Source organism: Syngnathoides biaculeatus, chromosome 4, assembly GCF_019802595.1.
Source record: "Syngnathoides biaculeatus isolate LvHL_M chromosome 4, ASM1980259v1, whole genome shotgun sequence".
In the NCBI taxonomy this organism is placed as follows: domain Eukaryota; kingdom Metazoa; phylum Chordata; class Actinopteri; order Syngnathiformes; family Syngnathidae; genus Syngnathoides; species Syngnathoides biaculeatus.
Window position 1 is genome coordinate 26994899 of NC_084643.1, and position 25998 is coordinate 27020896.

The window sequence follows — 25998 nt, forward strand, 5'->3', positions numbered from 1 at the left end:
CAAAGAGGTCGAGGTAGCTTTAAATATTTTTCCCCCCTTAAAAGTCCCATATTTTGCCCATTCAGACATCCAAAGAGTGACTCACTAACATTGACTTATAAAAGTGTCAATTTCATTTTAAGAAAACAGCTTGGTATTATTGTACTAGTCCCCATAAAAGGCCCCTTTGACAGTTCAACCCATTTTTGTATTTGTCCATATTTACCTTAAACAAGCGCCTTTCATCTGATTGTTTGCTTCTGTGTAGAAGACTCACCCCTCACTATTTCCAAGCGCACACGTTTGTTAGTTGCCGGCCCTGACTTGAGGGTGGGGAGGGAGGTGGAGATATTTGCTAGTGACATAGATAGGCTGGAGAAATGCTAATGACCTGCTCTCAGTCCTCCAAGCAGAAAAATGTGTGGAACTCAGGAATGCGTAGATGATTTTAATTCATATTTCACATTTACTGCATTACCATAAAGCCAATATAACATCACAGATATGAGAAATAGTTGGTTTGGTAGATTATGGGCCATTTAATAAATAAAATCCATCCATCCAATCTCTTCCGCTTACCCGAGGTCAGATTGCAGGGGCAGGAGCTTTAGCAGGCAAGCCCAGACTCGCCCACCACTTTACCCAGCTCCTCCGGGAGGAGCCTGAGGCATTAAGAGGCCAGCCGGGAGACACAGTCTCTCCAGTGTGTCCTGGATCGTACCAGAGTCTCCTCCCGGTGGGAAGTGTCTGGCATACCTCAGCAGGAAAACATCCAGGAGGCATCCTAAACAGATGCCCGAGCCTCCTCATCTGGCTCCTTTCAATTCGGATAACTAGCGGATATATTCTGAGCTTCATCCAGATGACCAAGGTTCTCACCTCATCTCTAAGGGAGAGCCTGGACAGCCTATGGAGGAAACTAATTTCGGCCGCTTGCATCCGGGATCTTGTTTTTTCGGTCACGAGTATGAACGTAGATTGACTGGCAAATTGAGAAGTTCGGCTTTCGGCTTAGCGCCTTCTTCAGGACAGCGAACCGATAAAAAGTCCGCATCACTGCAGATGCTGCATTGAGCCGCCTGTCGATCTCTTGTTCCATTGTTCCCGCACTGGTGAACAAGACACTGAGGTACTTGAACTCCTTCATTGGAAGCAGCCTCTCATCCTGAAAGAGGACCATGGTCTGAGATTTGGAAATGATGATTTTCATCCCAAATACTTCACACTCACCTGTGAGCCACTCCCATGAGAGTTGAGGGATCAAGCCCTGATGAAGCCAACATACACACATCAATTCCAAAAAGCAGAGATACAACACTAAAGTCACCAAACCTGACCCCCTCTACACCTTGGCTGCATCTAGAAATTCTGCCCGTAAAAAGTTATGAAGAGAATCAATGAAAAAGGGCAGCCTTTGTCACAAGTATACTGTATATTTGTGAAAACTCTGAGCTATGAATGATGAAAGAAAAAAAACTGGAGAATGAAGGGAGGGAAAGGGAGGCATGAATTCTGTTTGACACAGACTTGAGCAATGATGATATAAATTTGAGCTATGTCTATGAAAGCACAGAGTTTCGTCTGCTTTTAAATCATGATGTGACACAACAATTATCAAAATACCAAGTCGAACATTCTTTCTGCTGTATTTAAGTGTGTGTGTGCGTGCGCATACATGTATGCGTGTGTGTTTGTGCTTGCGTCTTTTCCCAGTGAGTGCAACTGACAGCTGAATCAGTGGAAACATCAAGCTGGGCTAGCTTCCTGTCTTGGCTTGGTTACCCGCAATCACAACCGGGACGCTAAATGATGCACAAAGCACCAGCAGCTTCCACGATGAACCACACAGTAGCAGTTGCGGCGCTTTGTCCAGTGCGGAAGATGATGTAAGATGACAGGACTGCACTGTGTTTGATGACGATATGGGATGGTAACAAAGCCCAAATGTGGTTTATCCATCCATTTCCCAAACCGCTTATCCTCACAAAATAACAAAAAAAAAAGGGAAAATGAACCCTTTGTGAAAAAGTCAGAGAATTCCACAGGTTAGCTAGCAGGATACTAATTTTTCATGGAGCCTCATACAAGTTAAGATCATACCATTTAAATTCTAGGGAGGGGGAAACAATTATACTTTCAAAAGAGTAAAAATCCAAACCTAAAAGTCCTTTCTTTTGTTACCTTTTTCCTGATATTTGGGATGTAATATTGTGTTTATGGTGGATCAGTAAACATGTAATACAAATTAAAGTTGTCCAAGCATGCCTGAACACCGGCCGTTTTTTTGCCGAGAGGCTTGAAATCAGGTCATTCGAGTTTCTCAAGCCCGTCTACGTCAGTAACCAAAATCTCCGCTAACGTCTCTGGTTCTGAGCCAGAGCTCTCAACATTACTAGCACGTGTGGTTTCACATGTGTGTTTTCTACACACAGGCGACCAATCAGAGGGAGGGCTGGGGGTCTTATAAGGACAGAACTGGAACAGAAATACCTGTCAGAGAGGCTTTTCTGGATACTCGTTCGATAAAACCAAGTTGTTTTTGATAACGATAATTGACCCCTTCACCCTCAAGACTATGTTAGAGAGTCTCTCATTCAGGGTTCATACTCAGTCTGGCCAAAAAAATTTAAGGGCTTTTTAGGGGCATTCTCAGGCGCTGACACGAAAAATTTAGGGGTGACACGGAAAAAATTTAGGGCCGACATGAAAAATTTAGGGCCATCGTGGGTAAGGAGTAAGGAAAAAAGACTCACCCAATGGTGCCATCAACCATTCTTGGTTCATCAAATGTTCCAGTATCTCAGTACCTGTGACAGTGATCACCTGTCGCCCCTTGTGGTAGTTCTCATTGATATGACCATTCTCAACGTCTTCACAAAACAGTCTACAGAAAAACAGATTCTAACTACAATTGCAACTATATACACAAATGTCTTCTACTGATGTCTGTCTCAGCACCCCTACTCTAGCTCCTTGAGCCTACCCAGTGCCTCCTCTATTTGTTGCTGCAGAGGCGCCAAAGTGGCTCTCTTGTCCTTTGCTCTGCCTCTGAGTGCATTGGCCTCCGTGATAAACCTCAGATTACTCTTTTCTTCTGCCTCCTCACACAGCCTATCAGCCTTCTCAATAAGCGTAGATATGTCAGTCTCTATTCTGGCTTTTTTGGCTTTGAGGCAGTAGAGATGAAAAGTGGGGAGCGATGCCAAATGTAGCCAGGTACGAAGTCTTCCTTTCCCCACAGTGGTAGTTTTTAGCAATGTCACTGTCTGGGAACATGACTGCAAACAGTTTCGAATTATTTTCACAAGATTTGTAACTGTAATGGCTGCAGATCACTTTTAAAGTCCACACGATCTCTGCCTTTAACAAGTCCGTCTTCGTGTATTGAACTACGTTCATAAAGCCTGACTTCTGGCTGGTTGAAGTCGATGTCTGGACAACTGTAGGTGCGCATTAGGGATCGCAACCGGTTACAAATAACCGGTTATAACCGCTTTTCGGTTTTTTAAAACCGAAACCATAATCGGACTTTCAAAATCGGTTAAAATTTCCAATCATTTCTTCACGTTCCACATTGCGCTATTTTTTCAACATCATTTCCACTTTTTTCAAGTTTCGCTGTTTGAGTAAAGTTGGACTCAAAAGAACATTCAGTTAAATCAAAGAAACATCAAACATGACATCGAGGAAACGCTCGGTATACTTTCATGCCCTTTCTGAAAGTCCGAAAGAAGAATGTCAACATTAAAACATTTTTACAAAAAAAAATAACAAAAATTTTACTTACACGAGTGTGTTGTTGAAAGCCACATTCAACAAGCTTGTTTGTCAATATTGTATGCAAACTACCCCATTACCGCGGAGTAAATTAACGGTCGATGGTGTAGCGCCGGAGAAAAGGAGTTGGAGGCGGAGTGTCGGACACAGGAACAAAACTTGTTTTATTGGCAGACATCAAAACACTACTCGCATAACGGGGGGTAGTCTGTGAACTCGTCACTCCGAAAGAGCAACAACAAAAACAGTCCGTGCGGAAGCCCGCACCCCAACTCGAGGTCCAGCGGGTGAATTATGTAAACACCACTATGGTACCGGTTTTAAACCGGTTAATGGTTTTTTTGGTACAGCTGTTCGGTTAAAACTGGTAATGAAAGTAAACATTTTTTTCCGATCCCTAGTGCGCATGCACTGCTATTACCACTGCCTGAAGTTGATGCTTCACTATCTTGATATTTTAGAAACAGATTCATACCAACGGAAGATAAGTCTTCGCCTGTCTCCTGTTTTTCCGCTGCGACACCAGCGCTTTGACGCCCATCTTTTCAAGCTGGTAACTCTGCTTGCACAGATGGCAGTAAAACATGTGCCCATCTTTTGGATCTCGACGAACCCAGCTCCCAAACTCCTTACTTTCAACCCAAGCTTCTTGAAAAATGCACTTCCCCGTGATACAAGTTGGATCGATGAAAGAACTACGCTACGTCGTAACGAAGACGAAGTGAAATGCCTACTCACGGAAACAAACAATGGAATATCGACAAGATGGCGACTAGTTGTCAACACGGTGACTTCCGTTGACAATTTCCGGCTCATTTGGACGGCAGACGGATCGCTATTTTTTTTAAAATAAAAGAGTAATTTGTTTTTTAGGGAGAATTTTGGCGGTAGATGTCCTCCCTTTCATTTTTTTTTTTATGTAAGGCCTTTTTAGGGGCTTGACCGTTTTTCACAGATTTTAAGGACTTTTAGGAGCCCCTAAATGCACTTTTGAAAATTTAGGGGTTTTTAGGGACTGTTAGGGCCGCGTGCGAACCCTGTCATTGGAGGTGCAAATGATCTAAACATGGAACCTTTTAACAAGTTAAGTCATGCAACGGTGTATATTACTTTGCCAAATAAATGTTAGTAAGCAGGTTACTTTGTGGTCAAAGGAGGATGACAAAGAGGACAAGAATGTACCATTGTTGATTCCCAGGTAGTACCGAGGTTTCCATTACAACTTAAATGGTGAACAGAGAAACCAGAATCTTCTTCAAAAGTGGAACAAAAAAAAAAAGTGCCAAATTTACATTTGTTTGTCCATTCACATGTTAGAAAGGTTATTTCTTGGTCAAGGAAAAAATTGTTAGAAGACAGGAGTGTATCATGTCTGATTTTAGGGCACGCTAACGTTTTCAGTGTGACCTAAATGGTAAAAGATAAAGTATATTTTCCTACAGAACTGGAAAAAAAACCCCACAGAATGCCAAACTCATGTCTTTTGGTTCATCCATATTTTAGCAAGCTACCACTTAGTTCAAGAAGCCACAGGACTACACAATTTTTGACTCTGGGGTAGAGTACAACAGTCCTGTCATGAGTAGAATCAAAGAAAATAAATTAATCTAAAACAATACTACAATACTATTTTTTGGTTGTTTGTTTGTTGTTTTACAAGTAATTAATTCAAAGTGAAGAAAATAGCTGGACGATAAATTTATAAACTCTACTGAACACTGAACTGTTTGATAATTGTTGAAAAATCTGCCTCTTCCCTAATGCTGCAGCAGCTGTCAAGCATTATTTCACCTCAGTATTGAAAGTGTGGATGTCTTTTTCAGAAAAAAAGAGTGAAAATAGGTAATGATAGATTTGACTAAGCCTGAATTGTTCAAATGGCTCGCCGTAACGCTTTGGTGCAAAAAGAACAGGCCAACCAGAAACGTATCATTGATTTCTGACTATTAGACTGCTTCATTTACTCGTCATTTTATTCATTGCATCACATACGGCTCGAAGAGGAAGAAAGTAATGAACTTGAATATTCTGCCCATCAGGAACGATATGTAGGTCAGCACATCTGCTCGTTTATGCAACGCTATGGTGGATACCTCACCTGAGTTCTCGTCCACACGTTCCTCCACGGTGTGGTCCTTCTGGTGGACCCACTCGCTGTTGCATTTGAAGTAGATTTGCGTGGCGGGGGTTGCCTTGCAGTAGAGGTTGACCGGCTTGTTCTTGACAATGTAACCCTCGTCAGGTTCGAACAAGAAGTGCGGCAACGGCTCCGGAGGGTCGGACGGGAACGTCTCTGGCAGTTCGCTCAAGCTCAGGAAGTCGTCGTCGTCTCGAACTGTGAGGGATGGAACAAATGATTAGAATGATAAGTCACAATAAATGTTTTCTCTTTTTGTGGATGCTTAACAAAGGGTGACAGCATGAAACTGGTTTTATCCATTTTGTCACTTCTCCCTCTAATCCATCCTTCTCCATCTTTCTTTTCCCATCTTGCTTCTTCTCTCCATTCTATCTTGGTCAACACTCCTTATTCTCCCACTAAAACAAAAGACGCCAACAAAACCTTGATCCCAGTCCTCTCACATCTTAATTCTCCAACTCCATTCTAGTTCTTCCATTCATCCACTTGACTTCTTCCCTTTCATTTCTCTCCATTCTTTGACTTTCCGCTGTCTCACTCTTCTGGTGTACTTACGCCTTCTTTTCCATTTCGCACCATTTACTCCATCCAACCTCTTCACCACTTCCAACTTACTCTCCTCCATCTTTTTTCTATTTCACCCTGCTTTTACTCCTGTTGCAGCTCTCTCGTCTCCATTCTTACTCTTCTCCTCAAGCGTGATCCTTCTCAAGCTCAAGCTACCAGCTGTTTCTCTCCTTCTCTTCCCTACCACTTCTATTATTTCTACATCTTTTCCACTTCTTGACTTTCTACTTCCTCTCCTCCATTCTGCAGCTTTTCCTTCATCCTGCTTCACCTCAACTTCCCGAATCATCTTGTCTCGTCAAACTTGAGCCATCGCCTTCATCTTGTTTCTTCTTTATTGCTGTTCTCCTTTTCCAACATTTTCCTTAATCAAGTCATGCTGTTTCAACCTCTCATTCTGTTCCCTTCCTCTTATTCTCTTCCACTCCACCTCCTGATTTGTCTCTACCAATCTTCTCACTACCGTTATGCAATTTTATTTTCACTCGCTGTTTTTTTCTCCACGTCCTACCCCTTTTCTTTACCTTTTATGTGTTCTAACCTTACGATACTTTCTAAAAAACAATAAAGTTCTTGATAAGGTCAAAGATCTCCTCAAAGATTTCGCTGTCAGTTCTGTGTCCTTTTCCTTCACCCGCTTTCTCGATCAATAGCTTGTCAAGGTCACCCACGCGGAGAGGATTACAAGTGTAGGTGGACCCATTCACAACAACAATACACAATTCTGTGCCATATCCTCCCCTCCCTGAGTCATCAGTTCAGTTACCTGAGCTTGTTTGGACTTATAAAACAAGACCGTTTCAGTTAGTATTTCATAAAACACACACACACACACAGTGATGATCTTTAATTCGGTGTGTGTTCGTATCTTGGGCAACGGTGGCAGTAGCTGTGGGCTTAGAGATATAAAAGCAGCTTAGGTAAAACAACACGACCAAAAATAACGAGGAGTGAGTAGGCTGGCTCCACTTTGATGTCACCGTGTTGACAGTCTCTCTGCCCGCTGTCCTTCTAATTAGTTCTCTGAGAGGAGGGAAAATTGTGAGACATTTCCGCCGCATAATTTCATTATCTGCCGGAAAAAAAAAAAGTTTCTCCCACTCATGGGTCTATTTTGGTGCTGTGTCGTGTTCGAGCATTTCATTGCTCTGTTGGAAACGGCGACTGAAATGAATTTTCATGAAAGACGGTCATGATATTTTCATAAAATGACTAAAACGATCTGCCTCACAGTTATGAGTTTTTTTTTTTTTTTCAAATATGAACTTTCCTTTGTGGAGTTTGTATTTTGTACCAATGCTTGCAAGGCTTTTAAGTGTGAATGGTTGGCTGGCATTGAATGAAGACCAATCCAGAGTGTAAGTATGTCTTTTGCGATATTGACTCCACCTCAACTCTAATGTCTTAGTGCAAGGGAACTATGCTTAAGTAAGAAGCTTCATTATTATAAAAGTAGCTTTTTGCTAATACCCTGTGGCATTTATAGGAAATTGTAAACCTTGCCCTTTGAAACCCCAGGAACAATGTTTACACTACCCCCCCTCCCCCCAGTTAAAAAAAATATCAGTATAGCTTTTGACTTCAACGTGTAGTCTGGACAAGAAAATAAAATGACCACATTGTTGAAGAGTCATGGTTGGAAGAACACAGTGTGGGGAAACTTTTATTTAAATTAATCCACCCAAATCAAAACGGTTTGCTTCCAGGCACACTTTCAGCCACAGGCGGCTTGCAAAGAATGCATTTGGTTGTGTAATTTCACACTTGATGGGTGGGCAGGCACACAATAGAGCCAAGCAAGCAATTCAAAAGTAACTCTTCCATAATATGTTCCATTTACTGTCAGTTACACATGAAAGAAAATCATAAACTTGTGACAATGTGGATAGTTCCAACTTCCCACTCCTTCCGTCACTCCCACTTTTTACTCCGCTAGCCCCCACCAACACTCACTGTCATCCTCATCTGTCATTGGGCACTAGGAGGCTCGTTGCTCCATTGTGGCAGCCATAAATTATTGATCGGTAAAAGAAACATGATAGCCCAAGAATGGGCTGGGTGGAATAGGGAATAGGGAGAGGAATTGATGCAGAATTCCCTTTGTCTTTGAGCTCATTTCATCCCATTTCCCCCAACCCCCTTCAACCTGCCCATTTCCTTTTTACACCTTCCCTCCCAAGCCGTCAATCCTCCACTTGTTTATCCGGCGGCTCCTCTCACCTGATGACACCAACAGCATGAATTACGAACCCTCGCAGCCCAGCTCATAAACGTCTGGCCTGAACGCTGTCATCAATAATGAATGGCTGCAGCTGAACAATATCCCGGGTTCAATTTATTGTACCTTGTAAATATTGCACCGAGGGCCCCAAATCCTCCATTTATCCCTTTGCTCATGGCTGCGCTTCAAAAACACCTTGCGGAACACAACCAGTAAATATCGGGAACATCTATAGACGATGAAGTCATCAGCCATTGACAATCATATTGTAATGAGTCTGACACCTGACAGTGGGTGTAATAACGGAGATACTGCTGACAGATGTACTGCGCAGTGCAGTTACACACTACTGACTCCACAATCTGCAGACAAACCACCATCTGCCTACTTGTGTACTATCAATGAATGTACTGACAAGCAAAAGATATACTCCTGATGAAAAGCACATTGACATACTTTCTATAGATGCATTGTTGACTTACTTTGCATGTGCCTTGGCGACTGATTCACTGATGCTGCACACTGACGGAACACCTCTGGACGGTAGTTCCCTCTAGACCTCTTACTGAGATGGCATTTACCTACTGACCTACTAGCAACAGATATTTGAATTTATTTGTCTATTCTCACATAATGACATACTACTGACTCACATATTGTGCACTGAAGTGCTATCTACCTATTTCCAAACAGGTGCTCTGCAGAATCCCTACAAATATCGCACTGACTGACAACCAGGTGTTACCAACTACCAACAGAAAGGGTGTCTACTGAGTCCATTCCCTACAGAGTAAATAGCAATTACCATGACACAAGGCACCTCCTGACATATTGTGGTAATGTGGTGCTCTGTTGAATGGCACTGTCCACTGCCTGGAGCTACAATGCTCAGTAATATATAGCCAACTAAGTTATAAACAAGACCCTAATGATTAATATCATATATGTCCAATGGACATTTCATCCACTCACTAATGGAATACTGACTTGCTGCCAATAGTAGTAGTCGTAGTAGTAGTATAGTACTAAGATGTTCCTACTGACAACATTTCTCCCGAGATAATATCAATGAACACACAACCTATTGATCTATGTGCAACCGAGGTGGATGGTAGCAGACCAACATATAACACGGTACATACTGTCATACTACCATCCTCTTGTCAATGTCCCTGCAGAAGTAAAACCCTTGACAATTCTTCTACCATCTTAGTACAGCCTACCCTTAAACTACATATCTAATATCAACAGAGACAGCTAGTCGTCAGGAGTTCTGCTGACATACAGTATAACCAATGAACAAGCTACCCAGTGACAGGTGCCTGCTCTTGTAAAGCCCATTGACTTATCTACTGCTGTACGCTGTCTATCAAATAGATTTATGACGTGCCCAATGTGAGACATAAATCCTACTGAATGACATCTTTTTGATGCAAAGTTATTGACATAATGTGTAGCGAATTAGAATTACCTACTGACAAATTAGGCTAAAGCATCAACTGCACTGTCAAGTGACAAGCTCCTTAGCATTTAAAACTGTAACATACTAAATGCCATACAGAAAAGAAAATAACAAACTGAAAACAACCCTACTGACATACTACCTGTTAGCACATTATATATGCCCTGCGACTGACTGGTGACCAGTTCAGGCTGTAGTCCGCTTTTCGCCCAAAGACAGCTGGGATAGGCTCCAGTGCATAATGACTCTAACTAGGATACAGTGAAGAAAATAAGCATTTGAACACCCTGCTATATTGCAAGTTCTCCCACTTAGAAATCATGCTGGGGTCTGACATTTTCATTGTATGTGCATCTCCACTGTGAGAGAGATAATCTAAAAAGAAAAATCCAAAAACCGCAATGTATGATTTTCTTAACAATTTATTTGTGTGATACAGCTACAAATAAGTATTTGAACACCTGAGAAAACCAATGTTAATATTTGGTACAGTAGCCTTTGTTTCCAATTACAGAGGTCAAACCTTTCCTGTAGTTGTTCACTAGGCTTGCACACACTGGGATTTTGGCTCACTTCTTCACACAGATCTTCTCTAGATCAGAGAGGTTTCTGGGCTGTGGCTGAGAAACACAGAGTTTCAGCTCCCTCTAAAGATTTTCTATTTGGTTTGGGTCTGGAGACTGGCTACGCCATGCCAGAACCTTGATATGCTTCTCACGGAGCCACTCCTTGGTTTTCCTGTCTGTGTGCTTCGGGCCATTGTCATGTTGAAAGACCCAGCCACGACCCAGCCACGACCCATCTTCAATGCGCTGACTTAGGGAATGAGGTTGTTCCCCAAAATCTCACAATACATGGCCGCGGTCATCCTTTCCCTAATTTAGTGCAGTCGTTCTGTCCCATGTGCAGAAAAACACCCCCAAAGCATGATGCTAGCACCCCCATGCTTCACAGTAGGGATGGTGTTCTTTGGATGGAACTCATCATTTGTCTTTCTCCAAACACGGTTAGTGGAATTATAAACAACAAGTTCCATTTTGGTCTCATCTGACCACAAAACTTTCTCCCCATGACTCCTCTGTACCATCCAAATGGTCATTGGCAAACTTAAGACGGTGACATGTGCTGGTTTCAGCAGGGGAAACTTCGGTGCCATGCATGATTTCAAACCATGACGTCTTAGTGTATTGCCAACAGTCACCTTGGAGACGGTAGTCCCAGATCTTTTCAGGTCATTCACCAAGTTCTGTCATTCTCAGGATCATTGAAACCCCATGAGGTAATATCTTACATGGGACTCCGAGATTGACCGTCATGTTTAGCTTCTTCCATTTTCTAATGATTGCTCCATCAGTAGACATTTTTTCACAAAACTGCTTGGCAATTTCTCTGTAGCCCTTTCCAGCCGTGTGGAGTTGTACAATTTTGTCTCTGGTGTCTTTGGACAGCTCTTTGTTTTCGGTCATGTTACAAGTCTGAGTTTTACTGATTCTATCGGTGGACAGGTATCTTTATGCAGCTAACGACCTCACACAGGTGCGTCTGATTCAGGATAATACATGGAGTGGAGGTGGACTTTTAAGGGCAGACTAACAGGTCTTTGAGGGTCAGAATTCTAGCTGATAGACAGGTGTTCAAATACTTATTTGCAGCTGTATCACACAAATAAATCATTAAACAATTATAATTTGGGATTTCTGGATTTTTCTTTTTAGATTATATGTCTCATGGTGGACATGCAAATGCGATGAAATTTCAGACCCCTCGATGATTTCTAAGTGGAAGAACTTGATAGATGACATTTGACGAACTCACTTTTTTCAAACTAAATGTGGCACCCCAAAATTATCACAGGTTTTACCCCGACCACACCACACCACTTAATTATTCTTTTGGCTCTGCACCTGAGTTGAAGCCAGTCCAAAGTTAAAGCCAAGTGGCATAAAATACACTACTTGTGTAATTATTACTTAACGGTGTAATAACATTGAAACAAAAAAAAAGTAGTTTTTGTATCATTTCGAAGCCATGGAACTACAGTACATTAAACCCCCATTTCGCATGAGGGGGATCGTTCCAGACCCCCTACGATGAGTCAAAGTATGGAATATTGAGAAACCGTGTTGAAAAAGGGAGTCAGTGAAACTGTGTGCGAGTGGTCAGGCTAACAGCAGCTTCTACGTTTTGTGTTTTACTGAACATTCAATAAATGGCTTAAAGGTTCACAGGGGACTGTGGTTTTCCTTTCCCATATGGTAGTACATTACATTAAAAATCCATAAAAAAGATATCTTAAATAAACAATAGCTTTAATAATGCAAAGGTGCGAAGATGAACCGCAATCTACAGCAGTGGGAAGAACACATTTTCATATGGGATATTTGGGGGGATTTATACTCTTGGGATACTTCCGGTGGATTGATGCCGAGGAATTCTGGGCATCCATACAGCGTGATGGCAAAGGAAGTTCAACACAACCAAATAAGGTCAAAATGCCACATGCCAGGGAGTCTGCATATGTCTTTCTGTCAAGCGTTTTCATACAAGGGTGAGGACCTTCTATCCTGCTAAGTGACAGCACAAGATGTGTATCGGTGTGCACGAGCTGTGCAAGTCGTGAGATCATAGCTTTTAGCGCCTTATCAGCAGCAGCTGCAAAAACACATAGTGTAGACACAAAGGCACATTTGCCATACATAGGCATGCTTAAATAACACAGCCCTGTAGCCGTTCCCCAGTATCGAAAACACGCTTACACATTTAGCTACCGTGACCTCTTTTTAAGAATATATTTGTAACATTCCCACAACAGTGAACCGCCTGCTATATTACAATTCGTCATTTGCACCACTGTGTATAATGCAGATCATTTTTTTAGGGAAGTTTACACTAAACACAAGTTTGTCTGAATTTGGAGTCGTGTGCTTTCATTGGAATGCCATCTTGAGCCACATCATTCCAAGCAGCACAGATGTTTTCTGGTAATTTTAGTGTAATTGTGAAGCAAGAAGACCAGACAGAGAAGGTCAATAATAGTCTTTGTTAACTCAGAGCAAAAAGAATACAGAGTATGTCTGTAAAGATGCTTGGTTTGTATGTATTACTATATGTGTCAATGACCCAATTGTTCAAAGCTCTACTACTATTACTGTGACACTAATTTCTGTTAACAGCTCTATGGCGTTTTGTTTTTGTTAGCATTAAGTAAGCAGACTTTCATTTGATTCATATACAGATTCAGAATACTCTATTAGTCCCAAAGGCGCAATCGAGTTTTACAATCAACCCATCCACAGTACAACAGTAACCATTTTTTTAAGACCTTGGTGAAACTCTCAAGACCTCAGATCAGCTAGCCCAGCAGGCTTTCAAGTATCATAACATCCTATTTCCAGTTTGAACCTTGACTGAGCAGATGTACTCTTTTCACTAGACACAACCTCTTTTTGTACCTGATAAAAAAATGACCAATGTCACATTTCCGAGTGACAGAATGACCACCACTCGTCTGCGGTGATGTTGCACAATCCATTTTTAATTAAAAGGTTTTAACATTTGCAGAAACAGGAGAATATCATTGATTCCCTTCATGAGTGGTGATGTAATACATTCCACTTCTACATCGCCCTTCATTACGATCTGACATCGGCCCTTTATATTTATACATGTATCATGTATTATCTCCTTGAAACTGTAGGTCATAATCCTAATCCATTGTGGATTTAATTTTGTTGCTCATCTGATATTCAAATATTCATGCATATGAAGGGTGAGTAGGTTTTGTTTACCACCTTTTGCCGGAAGAGCTACCATTTAAAATCAGATTCTCACAATGTATGCAAAATATGATCAAATATGACCATTAACAGCATTTTATGATGCTAAAGCAACTTTAATGGTGTTCTTATCATCATTGGCACCTATTTAAGATGGTTATTGAACGTTTGCTTGGGGCTTTAAAGCCTCTCTTATCCAAGGATTTTTCGTTGTGTTGTTTTTCCAGACGCGTTTCAAGCACAAGAACAAATCACATTCACAGCATGTAATCAGTCTCGTGTGTCAAAGGCATTCACAAGCACTAATGAAATCAATAGAAGGAAAACTATTGCTTCCAGGACCCTTTCACCTTTTTTTCGTGTTCTTTTGTCTTTTTTTCCCAAATGTGTTCAGTTAAATTTGAAAACAAACTACTGCTTTACAAAAGGAAGTATGAGGGGGGGGGGAGTCATAGGCCAATGATGGTGCAGTTTAGCTAACCCTTGGTCATGTAGTATTTATTTATTAAATCCCCCAAAACAGGTTTGGTCCAGAAAAAAGGGACATTTCTTCACCCTGGACTGAAAGTGAGAAAATTCACATAATTCTATGATAACATGGAAAATGTTAATAGCAGTTCCAAAAGTAGACCGGTCTCAATCAAAATGTATTGCAATTTTTTCAGATCAGGTTGTGTTTTTGGTGTGCTAAGGAGAAGGTGGTCACTAGTAAGCTAACCTTCATGTAGAAAGTCCATAAGAAAAGCCAAAGGAAAAGTCAAAGTTGTAGGTCACTACTTTTGATCAATGAACTGAGGTCTCAGGAGGTTCATTGAGGTCTCGAATAATATCATACAGGACGGCTGGCAAAAGGTGATTTCTGCTCACCCGACTCCCAATTCTATTTTCACAGTTTTCTGACAACAGGTTGTAGTTGTGCTGTGCTCATTTCATATTGTAACTGATCACAAAAATGTCATGGTCCTGCCGGTCCAGCCCTGGCTGTGCGGGTTCCTGCGCGACCGCGCTGATTGGGAGGCGCACACCTGCACCTCATGCTGGCTGATTCGCCCCGGGGTATATAGGACCTTGGGGACGACTGGTCCTTCGCCAGATCGTTGCAACTCATGCCCCGTTCCTGCACTCCCGTATCTCTGATTGTGAACCCGTGTGAACCTCCGCCTGCTCTCCGACCAACCCCGTAAGCCTGACTCCTTTGACACTCCTGCCTTCTCTGATCGATCTCGCGTGTACCGACTCCTGCCTGCCCGTGGACCTGCTCTCTACGCCCGATGTCCTGACTGCACCTGACTGCCTACCTAATCCCTGACCTTGGAACAATAAACGTTTTTCCCGAATTACTGCTGCGTCTCCCAAGTCCGGCATTTGGGTCCTCCCTCCGTCTTGATGGGCGACAAAAAAGTCAAAGTAAAAGTGAAAACAACGGGAGAGGACATTTTGTGATGCTCGTTGAGCTCTCGAAACATACGTGGAATCGTCCAGGAAAAAGATCACATATAACTCAAAAAACTTATCCTAAAGGGTCACGGGAGTGCTGGAGCCTATCCCAGCTGTCAACAGGCAGGAGGCGAGGTACACCCTGAACTGGTTGCCAGATAATCGCAGGGCACATGGAGACAGACAACATTCGCACTCACAATCTCACCTAGGGGCAACAAAGAGTCTCCAATTAATGCATGGAAATCCAATCTATTTAGAATGTACAGTCTTAACAGATGAGCTTGTGTTTGTTTTGCGCTTACATTAAGACGCTCAATTGTAAGCATTCACATGCAGGAGACGACAGCGTGAGCCAGAGCTGGCCAGCCATGACGGTCAGATGCCAGAAGACAGAACCTGCTATGAGCTGGGTCCTTTACTCGTCATAGTCAATTACACACTCGCCAAGCTTTGAGGCCTCCTTCTAAAGCAATTAATTGTAGCAGGATGTAAAAGCAAGCACCTTTATGGGAATAGACAGTGACGGCTGACTTTTGTCTGCGGCTCTCATTGACCGCGACATGATGGGGCCAGATGTGTGGAGCCTAGACCTAGATTTATAAGAGCTGCACAATCCCTGATCCCAGGTTAACGAAGACGTAAGGAGACGAGTATTGAGACGCTTTGTTTGTCATGAAGTCCGCCATTGACTTGATTTGTATGCTGGCTCTTCCGGTTCATAAATCACTTCCTGACTCTTCTTCACCACTTTGTATGATCACGAGTTACATCAAAGCTGGAAGGCAATGGATCCACTGAGGTTGAACAAAATCCAATCAAAGTTTGTGCGGCGGTTCGGATAATGCAACATATGGTCCCATGTGAAAGAAATGATATATAAATATTTTAAAATTAAACCATCTTTTTTTGTGGAATAAATTGCATTTACATTTTTTTCTCCTTTATAGGCTCTAAGTTTTATAAGTTTTAGACCCTACTTCTAAATTATCAGATATTACAAGATAAATTAAAACACTAATACATATTAAGACACACTTTTTAAATCCAGAACACTATGCAATAATATGTATTATCCATCCATTTTTCACACCAATTCTCCTCAATAGGATTTGGAAACTATCCCAGCTTACTCTATGGGAAAAACTGTGAACTTGTCGCCAGCTAATCAATTATATAGTACTGTATATAGTTAATTGTCCAATTTAACAATAATCGTAATATAGATTATGATAATGATTGGGCGATGTGCTTTGTATGTTCAAGAAGAGCTAATTTAGCCTGGGTTGCTAGAAGACATTTTTCTAGGTGGGTTTTTCCAGATGTGCATATAAATGCGCACTTTCAAGTCATGTTGGAAGATGACTATAAAATGACAAAATGTTTTGGGCTAGTATATTACCAGTTTAAACTGCATAGGCAATTCTATTTTTTGGCAGGGGCACATTCATATTGTTTGTGACAGAAGAAAGACATTTGGTGCAACTTCAGAGACCCCCCACCAAAAGAAAACTGTTTGATTTCAGAATGGTACAACCCAAATTTGTTCAACTTCAAAGCTTATGCTGTTTATGCAATCAAGGCAACTGAGCTATTTCAATATACCCCCCCACCCCCACCCCCACAAACATACATGCATTGTTCCCATTATTACCTCATTATCATTCCAAAGGCTGCTTTGCCTCGAGTTATCAGGTCGGCGCGGCATTAAAGTGCATATTAGTTTTTAAAGGAGAGTTTATCTGTGCGTGTGTGTATACATGCATGTGTATGTGTGTCTGTGCGTGTGTGCGTGGGGCGGGAAATACATGCATTTTTAAACAGGCATAGTGTAAGTCGATCAAATCGCACATGTTTACAAAAAAGGTACACGTTCCTCCATTTATGCAGATGCTTCCTTGTGACCACTTGAGGTGTAGGTACTGGGTCGCCATGTTCCCTTACTTGCCTCGCGAATCCATACAAAGCATATGTGGCAGTTTTTTTTTTTAATATTCCAGACAGGAGTTTCATCCCAGTGTGCAGCGTTTCCATGTTTCAGACCAGCTGTCAGTTTGACAAAATAATTGGAGTCATCCGAGTAGTGGCTTTAAATGTGATTGGAGTGATCAAATGGGAACGAGTTCTGCCTGAAGAATACCAGATTGAAATTTGGAAGAGAAAAGAGTGTTAGTCTGTATTGGGAGAGACACGTCTACAAATTTGGTGTTAACTGACCACATTTATAACATTGGAATACTGTAATGACAATTCATTCGTGGTGTTTTAAACCTCTTGCGATGCAAAAACCAAGTTGATTAATACTTAAGCCTCATGATCTCCTCACTTCCTTTTTTAATTTTTTTTTTAGCTGTCGATTTTACCACATTTCCAATAAGCAAAGGTACACGTCTCCAAGCTGTGCATTCAGTTTTTAAAATTACTATGTTTACAAACGGTACCTCCAACTTCTAAATTATATGTTGGTTTTCTACCAGGATTAATCATTTATATATTTTTTTGAAAATGGTGACATTTCAGGTAATATCTTTGGTTTCTAAAAAAAGATATTTAATAGTGTATCACAGTCCAATGTGGCAAAATGATCACTTAATTTTGATTTTAAGAAGTGAAGGAATTTTGTCCTGACCACGGAGTAGAATTACATTTTAACTTAAGAAGTGGAAGTTCTCTCTGGTGGCTGGAGGAAGACTACTATTTACCATATGGGGAAAATACTGAATGGTACTGTACTAAGAATCGATTTCAAATGTAATTTTTTGTAGGTTTGTAATTTCAGAGATTAAACAGAATTACAAAAAGTGAAAATCTTATAGTAATGCCACCAACTAATGTATAAGAGGCCCCGTAGCTCAGTGGTTAGAGCACTGGTTTAGTAAACCAGGGGTTGTGGCTTCGTATCCCACTGGGGCCTCCACTCCCTGAGAAGGGTTGCGTCAGGAAGGGCATCCGGCGTAAAAATTGTGCCAAACATGTATATGCGTTCATCTGAGATGATACGCTGTGGCGACCCCGAAAGGGACAAGCCGAAAGAAACACACACACTAACTGATGTAATACACTTGTAACAAGAAGGGAATCACAGTTCACGTTAAAAGTCAAAATACTCAGTCTTAAAATTAAAATGATTGCTGGAACAGATGTAGTTAAAAGAACATGTTTAAAAGTCTGTACTAGGGTTAAAAGAAATCAAATGCTAAAAATAGAGCAAAGCATTTAAGTCAGTTGGCAGTTTGAATGATAAAGTTTTGTGGTATGCTCGACATTTGAAGTTGAACTGGAGAAGATAATAAAAAAAATATGCTGAAGGTGTAATGTTGCCAATTAACATTTTACATCTTTTTAAAAGAAGTTTACTACTGTACAATTTTAATACAGGTAGGAATTCAGTTGCAATTGTACTGTATTCCCCCCTCCCCCAAAAAATGGGCCAAACTGCTAATTCTACCACTTTAGGAAAATACAAAAATTGAAGTTCCACTGTTTAAAATGCAGAAATGTTAATTTTAATGACAAAGTTGAAATTTTAGTTTAAGTTTTTATAGTGTCATACAAGTGTAAAAACTGGTGAACCGCTGTTAAAATTAACATGTAAAATCAATGCAATACCCGGTCTTAACTTTAAAGACGAATGTGTATGAGGCGAAGAGGATAGTCAGGGTGGAGAAGTTCAAATACTTGGGGTCAGCAATTCAGAGCAATGGTGAGTGTGGTAAGGAAGTGAAAAAACTGATCCAAGCGGGTTGGAACAGCTGGGGGAAGGTGTCTGGTGTGTTATGTGACAGAAGAGTCTCTGCTAGGAGGAAGGGCAAAGTTCATAAAACAATGGTGAGGACGGCCATGATTTAGGGATTAGAGATGGTGGTGCTGAATAAACAACAGGAAGCAGAACGGGAGGTGGCAGAAATGAAGATGTTGAGGTTCTCGCTCGGAGTGAGAAGGTTGGATAGGATTAGAAATGAGCTGAGTAGAGGGACAGCCAAAGTTGGATGTTTTGGAGACAAGGTTGGAGAGAGCAGACTTCGATGGATTGGAAATGTCCAGAGGCGAGAGAGTGAGTATATTGAAAGAAGCAATGTTCCCTCTAATTTTGTACGTGTCTGAGCAAACACGCTAAGGCCGTGAGCGCTCCTTTTGACCACTGTGACTAACATCAGACATATGCACTGTGGTCAATCACTGTCATCCATTGAAGTTACATGGCTCATTAAAAGGTTCCGATTACATTCCCCTCAGAACATTTTTAAGAACAATTTTGTGTTTTTGCAAACATACACTGAAAATGTCAACAAACAAAAACAAAAAATGCATTACAATACAAATACATCCCAAGCTATTAAGCTAACTATTAACTCTAAATGTGAAATGTCGCTTCCAACTTTGTTTCATTTTTCTTAACCCACAATGATATCCCCGTCTGTTTTCTTTGGTGTCAAATTTAATTATTGCTTGCAGAATATCTTTAGTAATGCATGTTGAAATCTGAATGATGCTCCCAAACAGTGTTAGGGTTAATGTTATGTTGCCTCCTATATTTAAAATAGAGGATTAGCTTTTTGTGAAATGTATCGTCTGTGCTTTCATCCTCAATCAGGCTGTGCCAAGGTGGAATTTTAACATTATACACCATCTCATCCTGTACTTTCTATTTTGGCTTCAGACCAGACCTTTTATACTCAAAAAAGAGAAAATCTCGTCCAGTTTCAGCACATTTTCTTCTATTATTCACATACCCTGGTGTTTGTAATTATGAGTGTACCCCTTTAAAATGGAGGGGGGGAAGGGGTGGTGTCAGGTAAACTAGGAAGTAGGGTGTGTAGGCCGGTCTGGCCGAGCACCACCTCTTTGTGAGAGGCAGTGTGCTGCGGTGTTTAAAAAAAAAAAAATAAAAACAAATATCAGGCTGTAGTTCACTGCGCTGGATCTGTTGTCTTCTGCGCTGAGTGTGCGACAATTGCGCATATGCATTGCGCAGCTTAGAGGGAACATTGGGTAGAAGGGTTCTGAGGATGGAGCTGCAAGGCAAAAGAGTGAGAGGAAGACCAAAGTAAAGGTTGATGGATGTATTGAGGGAAGACATGAGCGCAGATGGGGTTAGAGAGGAACATATAGGAGAAAGGCTTAGATGGAAAAATATGGAAACCCCTAACGGGACAAGCCGAAAGGAAAAGAAGAGTGTATGAGGAGAAGATATCCCTAAAAAAATTGGATGGATTTATAGCCAACCATCTTGAGTTTTACTGCTTATCGTCACTAGGGTTGCACTTGCAGATGTGCTCTCTTTGGAAAGGGGGGGGGTGTGGGGGGTGTAAACTCTGCACCTATTGCCAGCCCCTCATTGGTCACATACAGACAAACAACCTTTTACATCTAAATACAATTTGGTCTTCAATGAACCTGACATGCATGTTTTTGCAACTCTGGGATGAAGTCAGAGTACCTGAAGGACACCCACACAAACAGATGCAAAAACATGCAAACTCCCCACAGGAAGGCCTGAGCCCGGATTTGAACCCCAAACCAAAGAAACTATAAGGCAGATGTGCAATTCATAAGGCCACCATGCTGGCGACATGACATCAACTCAAGGTTAATTCTGTGTTACGCTAATCTAGTAATGCTCCGCAGACTACATCCACTAAGCAGCAGAAGGTGATGTGAGACGACAATACGGTTTTAATATGCAGCCGAGCCGTCACACTGACTCAATTAGCCAAGTGGGCGCGTGCGTCTCGCCGGCCGATCGCCTTAAATGATTCGAATGAATATTTAACGTCATGTTACGAGATCCATTTGAGAGCTGAAAAGGTGCCGTTGAATCAGCTGAAGCGGCCGCCGACTTTAACGCAGTTATCTCGACAAGATGGAATATGGGATTATTTTATCAATTTGGCACATTTAAAAGGAGGATGCATACTTCTGTTGAGGAGCAGATGATGCGTGGGCACTTCCAGGTAGGCAGTGTGACCAGATTTCTCCTTTTCATGGCTCTCTCAAGTGTTACATGAAGACGTAGACATCTTAGTGCTTACGTGTCCTGGTATGTCCCAAAAAGAAAACTACTTTGGATAAAAATGAAAGAACGCACTGGTCTGTCCATGAAAATGTCTCTGTGGAAACTCATAGAACATTTCATATTCACAATTCACTACTCGTAGATTGGAAAATTCTCAGATTATTTTTGTAATCCTTTATTTGCTGGAAAAAAAGTGTAATTTACTGTTTTGTGTTCAGGCCAAACCCCTTCCTAATAGTAGAAAAAGTATTGGTTTGGTGCATTCTCTGTCAAGACTGTCGGTCTCGTCACATTTAGAGGGTATGACATAGTTAGGACATTAATTTGTGGCAAATGAAGTGGTCTGTTTACACACCCGCATGGCGCAACCTCCCCACTTTCAGATCTGCCGGGTTGTGCTGGTCTACGAAATTACCATCCGCAGTCTAACCTATGATTAATGCACAGTTGTTGCGACCATGCTGGATTTATACTGTATACAAAAACGGCGCGCCATGTGTTTGCACAAGTGCACACAACTGCTTGAAACTGGGAATTTAGTCATTTTTAGAATTACTCAATCACATTCAAACTTGTGGTAAGTGGCAGTTAGTACACACTGACCACACTTAAAAAGGCCTTTGATTAACCCAGAATAAATTTCAGATGTTCTAGTAGGCTCTATCAACCTACTGTATATCACTTTATGGTTCTAAATATTGAGTCAAAGCAGTCGCTGATGTGAGTGTAGTACCTGGTTTCAAGGATTTAGTGTCTCAATTATGCAACATTAACCCACCTTTTGATCACAAAAACAATTGTTGACTGTGGAATAAGTAAAAAAAAAAAAAAAAAAGAATAGTGGTCAGTAACAAAGCAACATGTTGCTTCAGTGTGTCTGAAAATAAGTACCAACTGCAGAACATATGGAACCCCTCCAAAGAGACAGTTAAAGCAAGGACTGTATTTTCATTTGTGGAGGCAGCACTGAAGGCAGCCGAATTACACTTGTGATTAATGTAGGAAATTTGTGAATCTGTCACCGAACACAAATGATTTGCTGTGAAGAACAAACAAGAAAACATCTCCAATCATGCTAAATAAAAACTCCATTAACTTGCCACTTAGCCTTCAACTAATTCAGAACGCAAAAAAAAAAAAAAAAAATTATGATAATAATGTTCTACTCTTGTATTTCACAACATTGTTTAATCAAGTCTTTCTCGATGTGAATAATGGCATAATAACACGACGAGAACGCCACAAAACAGAAACCCATTTACTGTGGAGAAATGCAGATAACCAAACAAATGTGAGAAGAAAATAATTATAGTCGTTTCAAAGGGTTACCTGCTGTTGCTCTGAGACACGCTCATACGCACTCACTCACTCACTCACTCACACATCCACATGCAGATGGAATATCTCATTGAAATGCATAGTCCTGTGTAAGCTTGTGGGGGTACAAACTTGTGTGAGTTGCTGTGTAATGTTATCTTCCAGATGGATTCTGTCTCCCTTATCCTGGGGCCTGCAGAAAAGGCAAGGCTTCGCTTTCATTCATGTTCTACTATCACAGCTCGCCATCCATATTAATGTGGGCAGTCGGCACAGGGCAGCACATTGGCAAATCAAAACACTGGCCTAATTGAAGAGCTATAGCATAACGTTGTCTATTGTCCTGGAGGCCGCTCGGCCGTTCTGATGAGAAAGCACTCACCTGCTCTCTTTCCCCCTTATCTCTTGACAACCAGATTATTCTCTTTCTTCTTCTCTGTATAGCTCGTCATGTAAATTCTTGGAGTGCAAACAGTATGATGAAAATCACGGTCCTCTGCATACGCTACCTTAGTAGACAGTTCAGAATCGCTGTAGAAAGTTAACAAAATGCAAAGCATTACTTATCTTTTGTGAAGACTGCAAACCACTAGCAGTCCATGCTCCAATACATGAAATATTCTCAAAGAAAACCTATAGGATACAAAAAAAAAGAAGACAAATACTGTATGCATTTTAGGTAACCCCCATTTACCGTTGGGGATATGTACAAGATCCATAATGGGTAGGATTATGCCAAATAGATACCATATAAAAAACTCTTTTGAATAGTAATAGTAATAGTTGAATAGTAACTTCTTCTACATGCTTTAGAACATACTTTAACCCATGAACACCCACAATTTAAACATATTGTAACATTATTTGAACACGAAAAAAATCTGAAAGCATAACAAACGTTTTCAAGTAAATAATATGGTAAACAGTAAAAATTGTGGTATCTTCCTCATGGTCTGTGCCCTGCAAATCCTTATTTGGAACGTGTGGGGTGCCTCGCCACCCCCCAAACCCCCCGCCGCCCCAGCAATCACCACCTCCTCATTCACGTACCAGTTATAAATCAACACTCATGACTTCCTGCATGTAAGCCTTTCAGATGCAGTAATACAGTGCCAGAGCATTTATGCCCGTTTGTGGCACACGAACCTTCTCTCAGGATACCTTTTTGTGCGTTCAAATTGATTATTTGGCTCTCTGCTACTGTACTAATCCTCTTGTGTCATCCTCCATACCCATTGCTGCTTCTATGTGTTTCCCGGTTCGCTGCTCTCTCCAGCCATGCTGTCAAACGTGTGCATGCGGCCACTTCCTACACCTTCTCTGTTCCAACAGACCACCATCACTCCTCGGATATTGTACCTCCCGAACCGCTACTTAATAAACCACTCATCTACTTCTTCCACCTCCACCTGCTTTTGGGTCCAGTCGTTTTTCTTACAGTTACCAATCGTGACAGTCTTTGAACATACATGTTCCTTTAAGGAGCAAGCCTGTGTGAGTGTCTGGGTGTGAGTTGTGTCTTGCAGCAGCATGTCTATCATGTTTGTGTTTCACTGTTCTCTCACCGTTCAATATAACTGTTGAACAATTTATTGAGGACCGTGGCTGTCCTTTCCCTCATGTAGTACACTGTAAAAACCTTCCTGCTCATAGTCACAAGTGGATATATTTTTGTTATACGTTGTGACAGTCCTCAGTTACTTTCATTTGTATTTCATGTCGTGTAGTGGTTCACAGTGCTGTATTAAGGGACCGATTGAAGGATGGATGGATGATACTTCAGCTTTGTAAAAGTGTCTAAGCATTCACAATCAGTTCCTGAAGGGAATGTCTTGTTGCTAAACTGCACATTCGCCGCAATCTATAGCATATTTCAAATTGACATCAATTTTCAAAATTACTTTCACAAAATCTTTTCCCTCTTCTAGGTTCAGAGTGTTCCCATTTTGGTAACACAGAAGGAGAAGAAATTTTCCAGCCTCCACTCCGCTGCAAAAAAACGTGGAGGATTGACAAAGCTGTGCAACGAACCAGCAAGACCTGCGTTTCACTACGATCCCTTTGTGGGAAGTTAAGATACTCCACTCTGACCCCACTCAAGACGCAACAAGGAATATTCAGAGGATCGCTCCAATGACGGCGTGCCAAAGGCCTGGGAGGACTGTCCACAGAGCTGAGGGTCAAGTAGCAACCTGCCCCAAGAGAAGAAGCCGTGACTCAGTATCCCTCCTCTAAATTTGACAGTTTTGCTGATTTTTATTACCAGAAAGTGGTGACCTTGACAACTTTAGGTGAAGTGAGTTACCATACTGTATTCCTCTTCACTGTCAGGAGGACGTACAGTATTGAGGATACCACACCACCTTTACACTTTTACATCTACCCAAGTGTACGGTCTGTCCTCCACAATCAGAGACCAAAAGGGAAGTGGAAACATTTGATTGTGGTATCAAATCTAATGGCTACACTTAAATTAATGGTTGTCAGAATGTTTATGTCTGGCTTCAAATGCATTGGTCATCAATTGAGGAGAAATGTGACAAATCAGAAGGACCTGTTCTGGCCTCATATCCAGTCGTAGCTCTTAGTTGGAGAATCATGGTGGACAAGTGATTAGCATGTCTGCCTCACATTTATGAGGCTGGATCCTCGTAGAGTGAGTGAAGATGCTCAATTGTCTGTCTGTGTGTGAACGTTTGTCCATATGTGCCCATGATAGGCTGGCAACCAGTCCAGGATATACCCCCCCCCCCCCCTCGGCCAAAGTCAACAGGAACCGACAGCAACTATCAGAAATCCTAATCGAGAAAAGTGGAATGAAATGGATTGATAGAATCTGAAGTTCAGGTTGACAGAAGTAGGTTGAAGGTAGGCATGCAGGTTCCCCATCTCTACCATGTTGACAAAAATTGCCTCTGAACCTCTGATATGGATACCGATTTGACAACTCATCGCTCTGAAAGTGTGAGCCAAAACAAAAAAAAAAAAAAAAAAAAAAAAACCTGCCAAAGGACGTCCTCTTTGAAAAACCATAGTGGATGTGTGACAGTTGGCAGGAGCTCAGTCAAAAAAGAGTTTGCCAACTCAGGTCCTTTCAAATGTAGTCCTGACTGGCACCCATCCAGAATTGACAATCTCATTTATTGTGGTATTCACCAGGCTTGTATATGATCTGCTGGTATCCTGTGCATCCTTCTTAATCGACTTATTACAGTTGTATGCCAAATTGTAGACCTATGGTACTAGCTACCCTGTAACCTGTCTTGACAATTTGCCAATTTTAGTAGGGTCTCACTTTGTTTGAAT

The 25998-nt window shown here is 41.4% G+C and overlaps 1 protein-coding gene and 1 non-coding gene across 6 annotated transcripts in view; one reads left to right on the forward strand and one right to left on the reverse strand.

Annotated features, from left to right (window-relative positions):
• Nucleotides 1-25998, reverse strand: part of LOC133499170 (netrin receptor UNC5C-like) — a 259981-nt gene that overhangs the window by 110048 nt on the left and 123935 nt on the right. For all 5 annotated transcript variants that reach the window (XM_061816820.1, XM_061816821.1, XM_061816823.1 and 2 more), the window contains one exon: nt 5855-6091. In XM_061816820.1, coding sequence (XP_061672804.1) covers nt 5855-6091 — 237 coding nt within the window. The remainder of the gene's footprint in view (nt 1-5854; nt 6092-25998) is intronic.
• Nucleotides 18201-18273, forward strand: trnat-agu (transfer RNA threonine (anticodon AGU)). Its single transcript has one exon. It is a non-coding gene; the product is annotated as a tRNA-Thr (tRNA).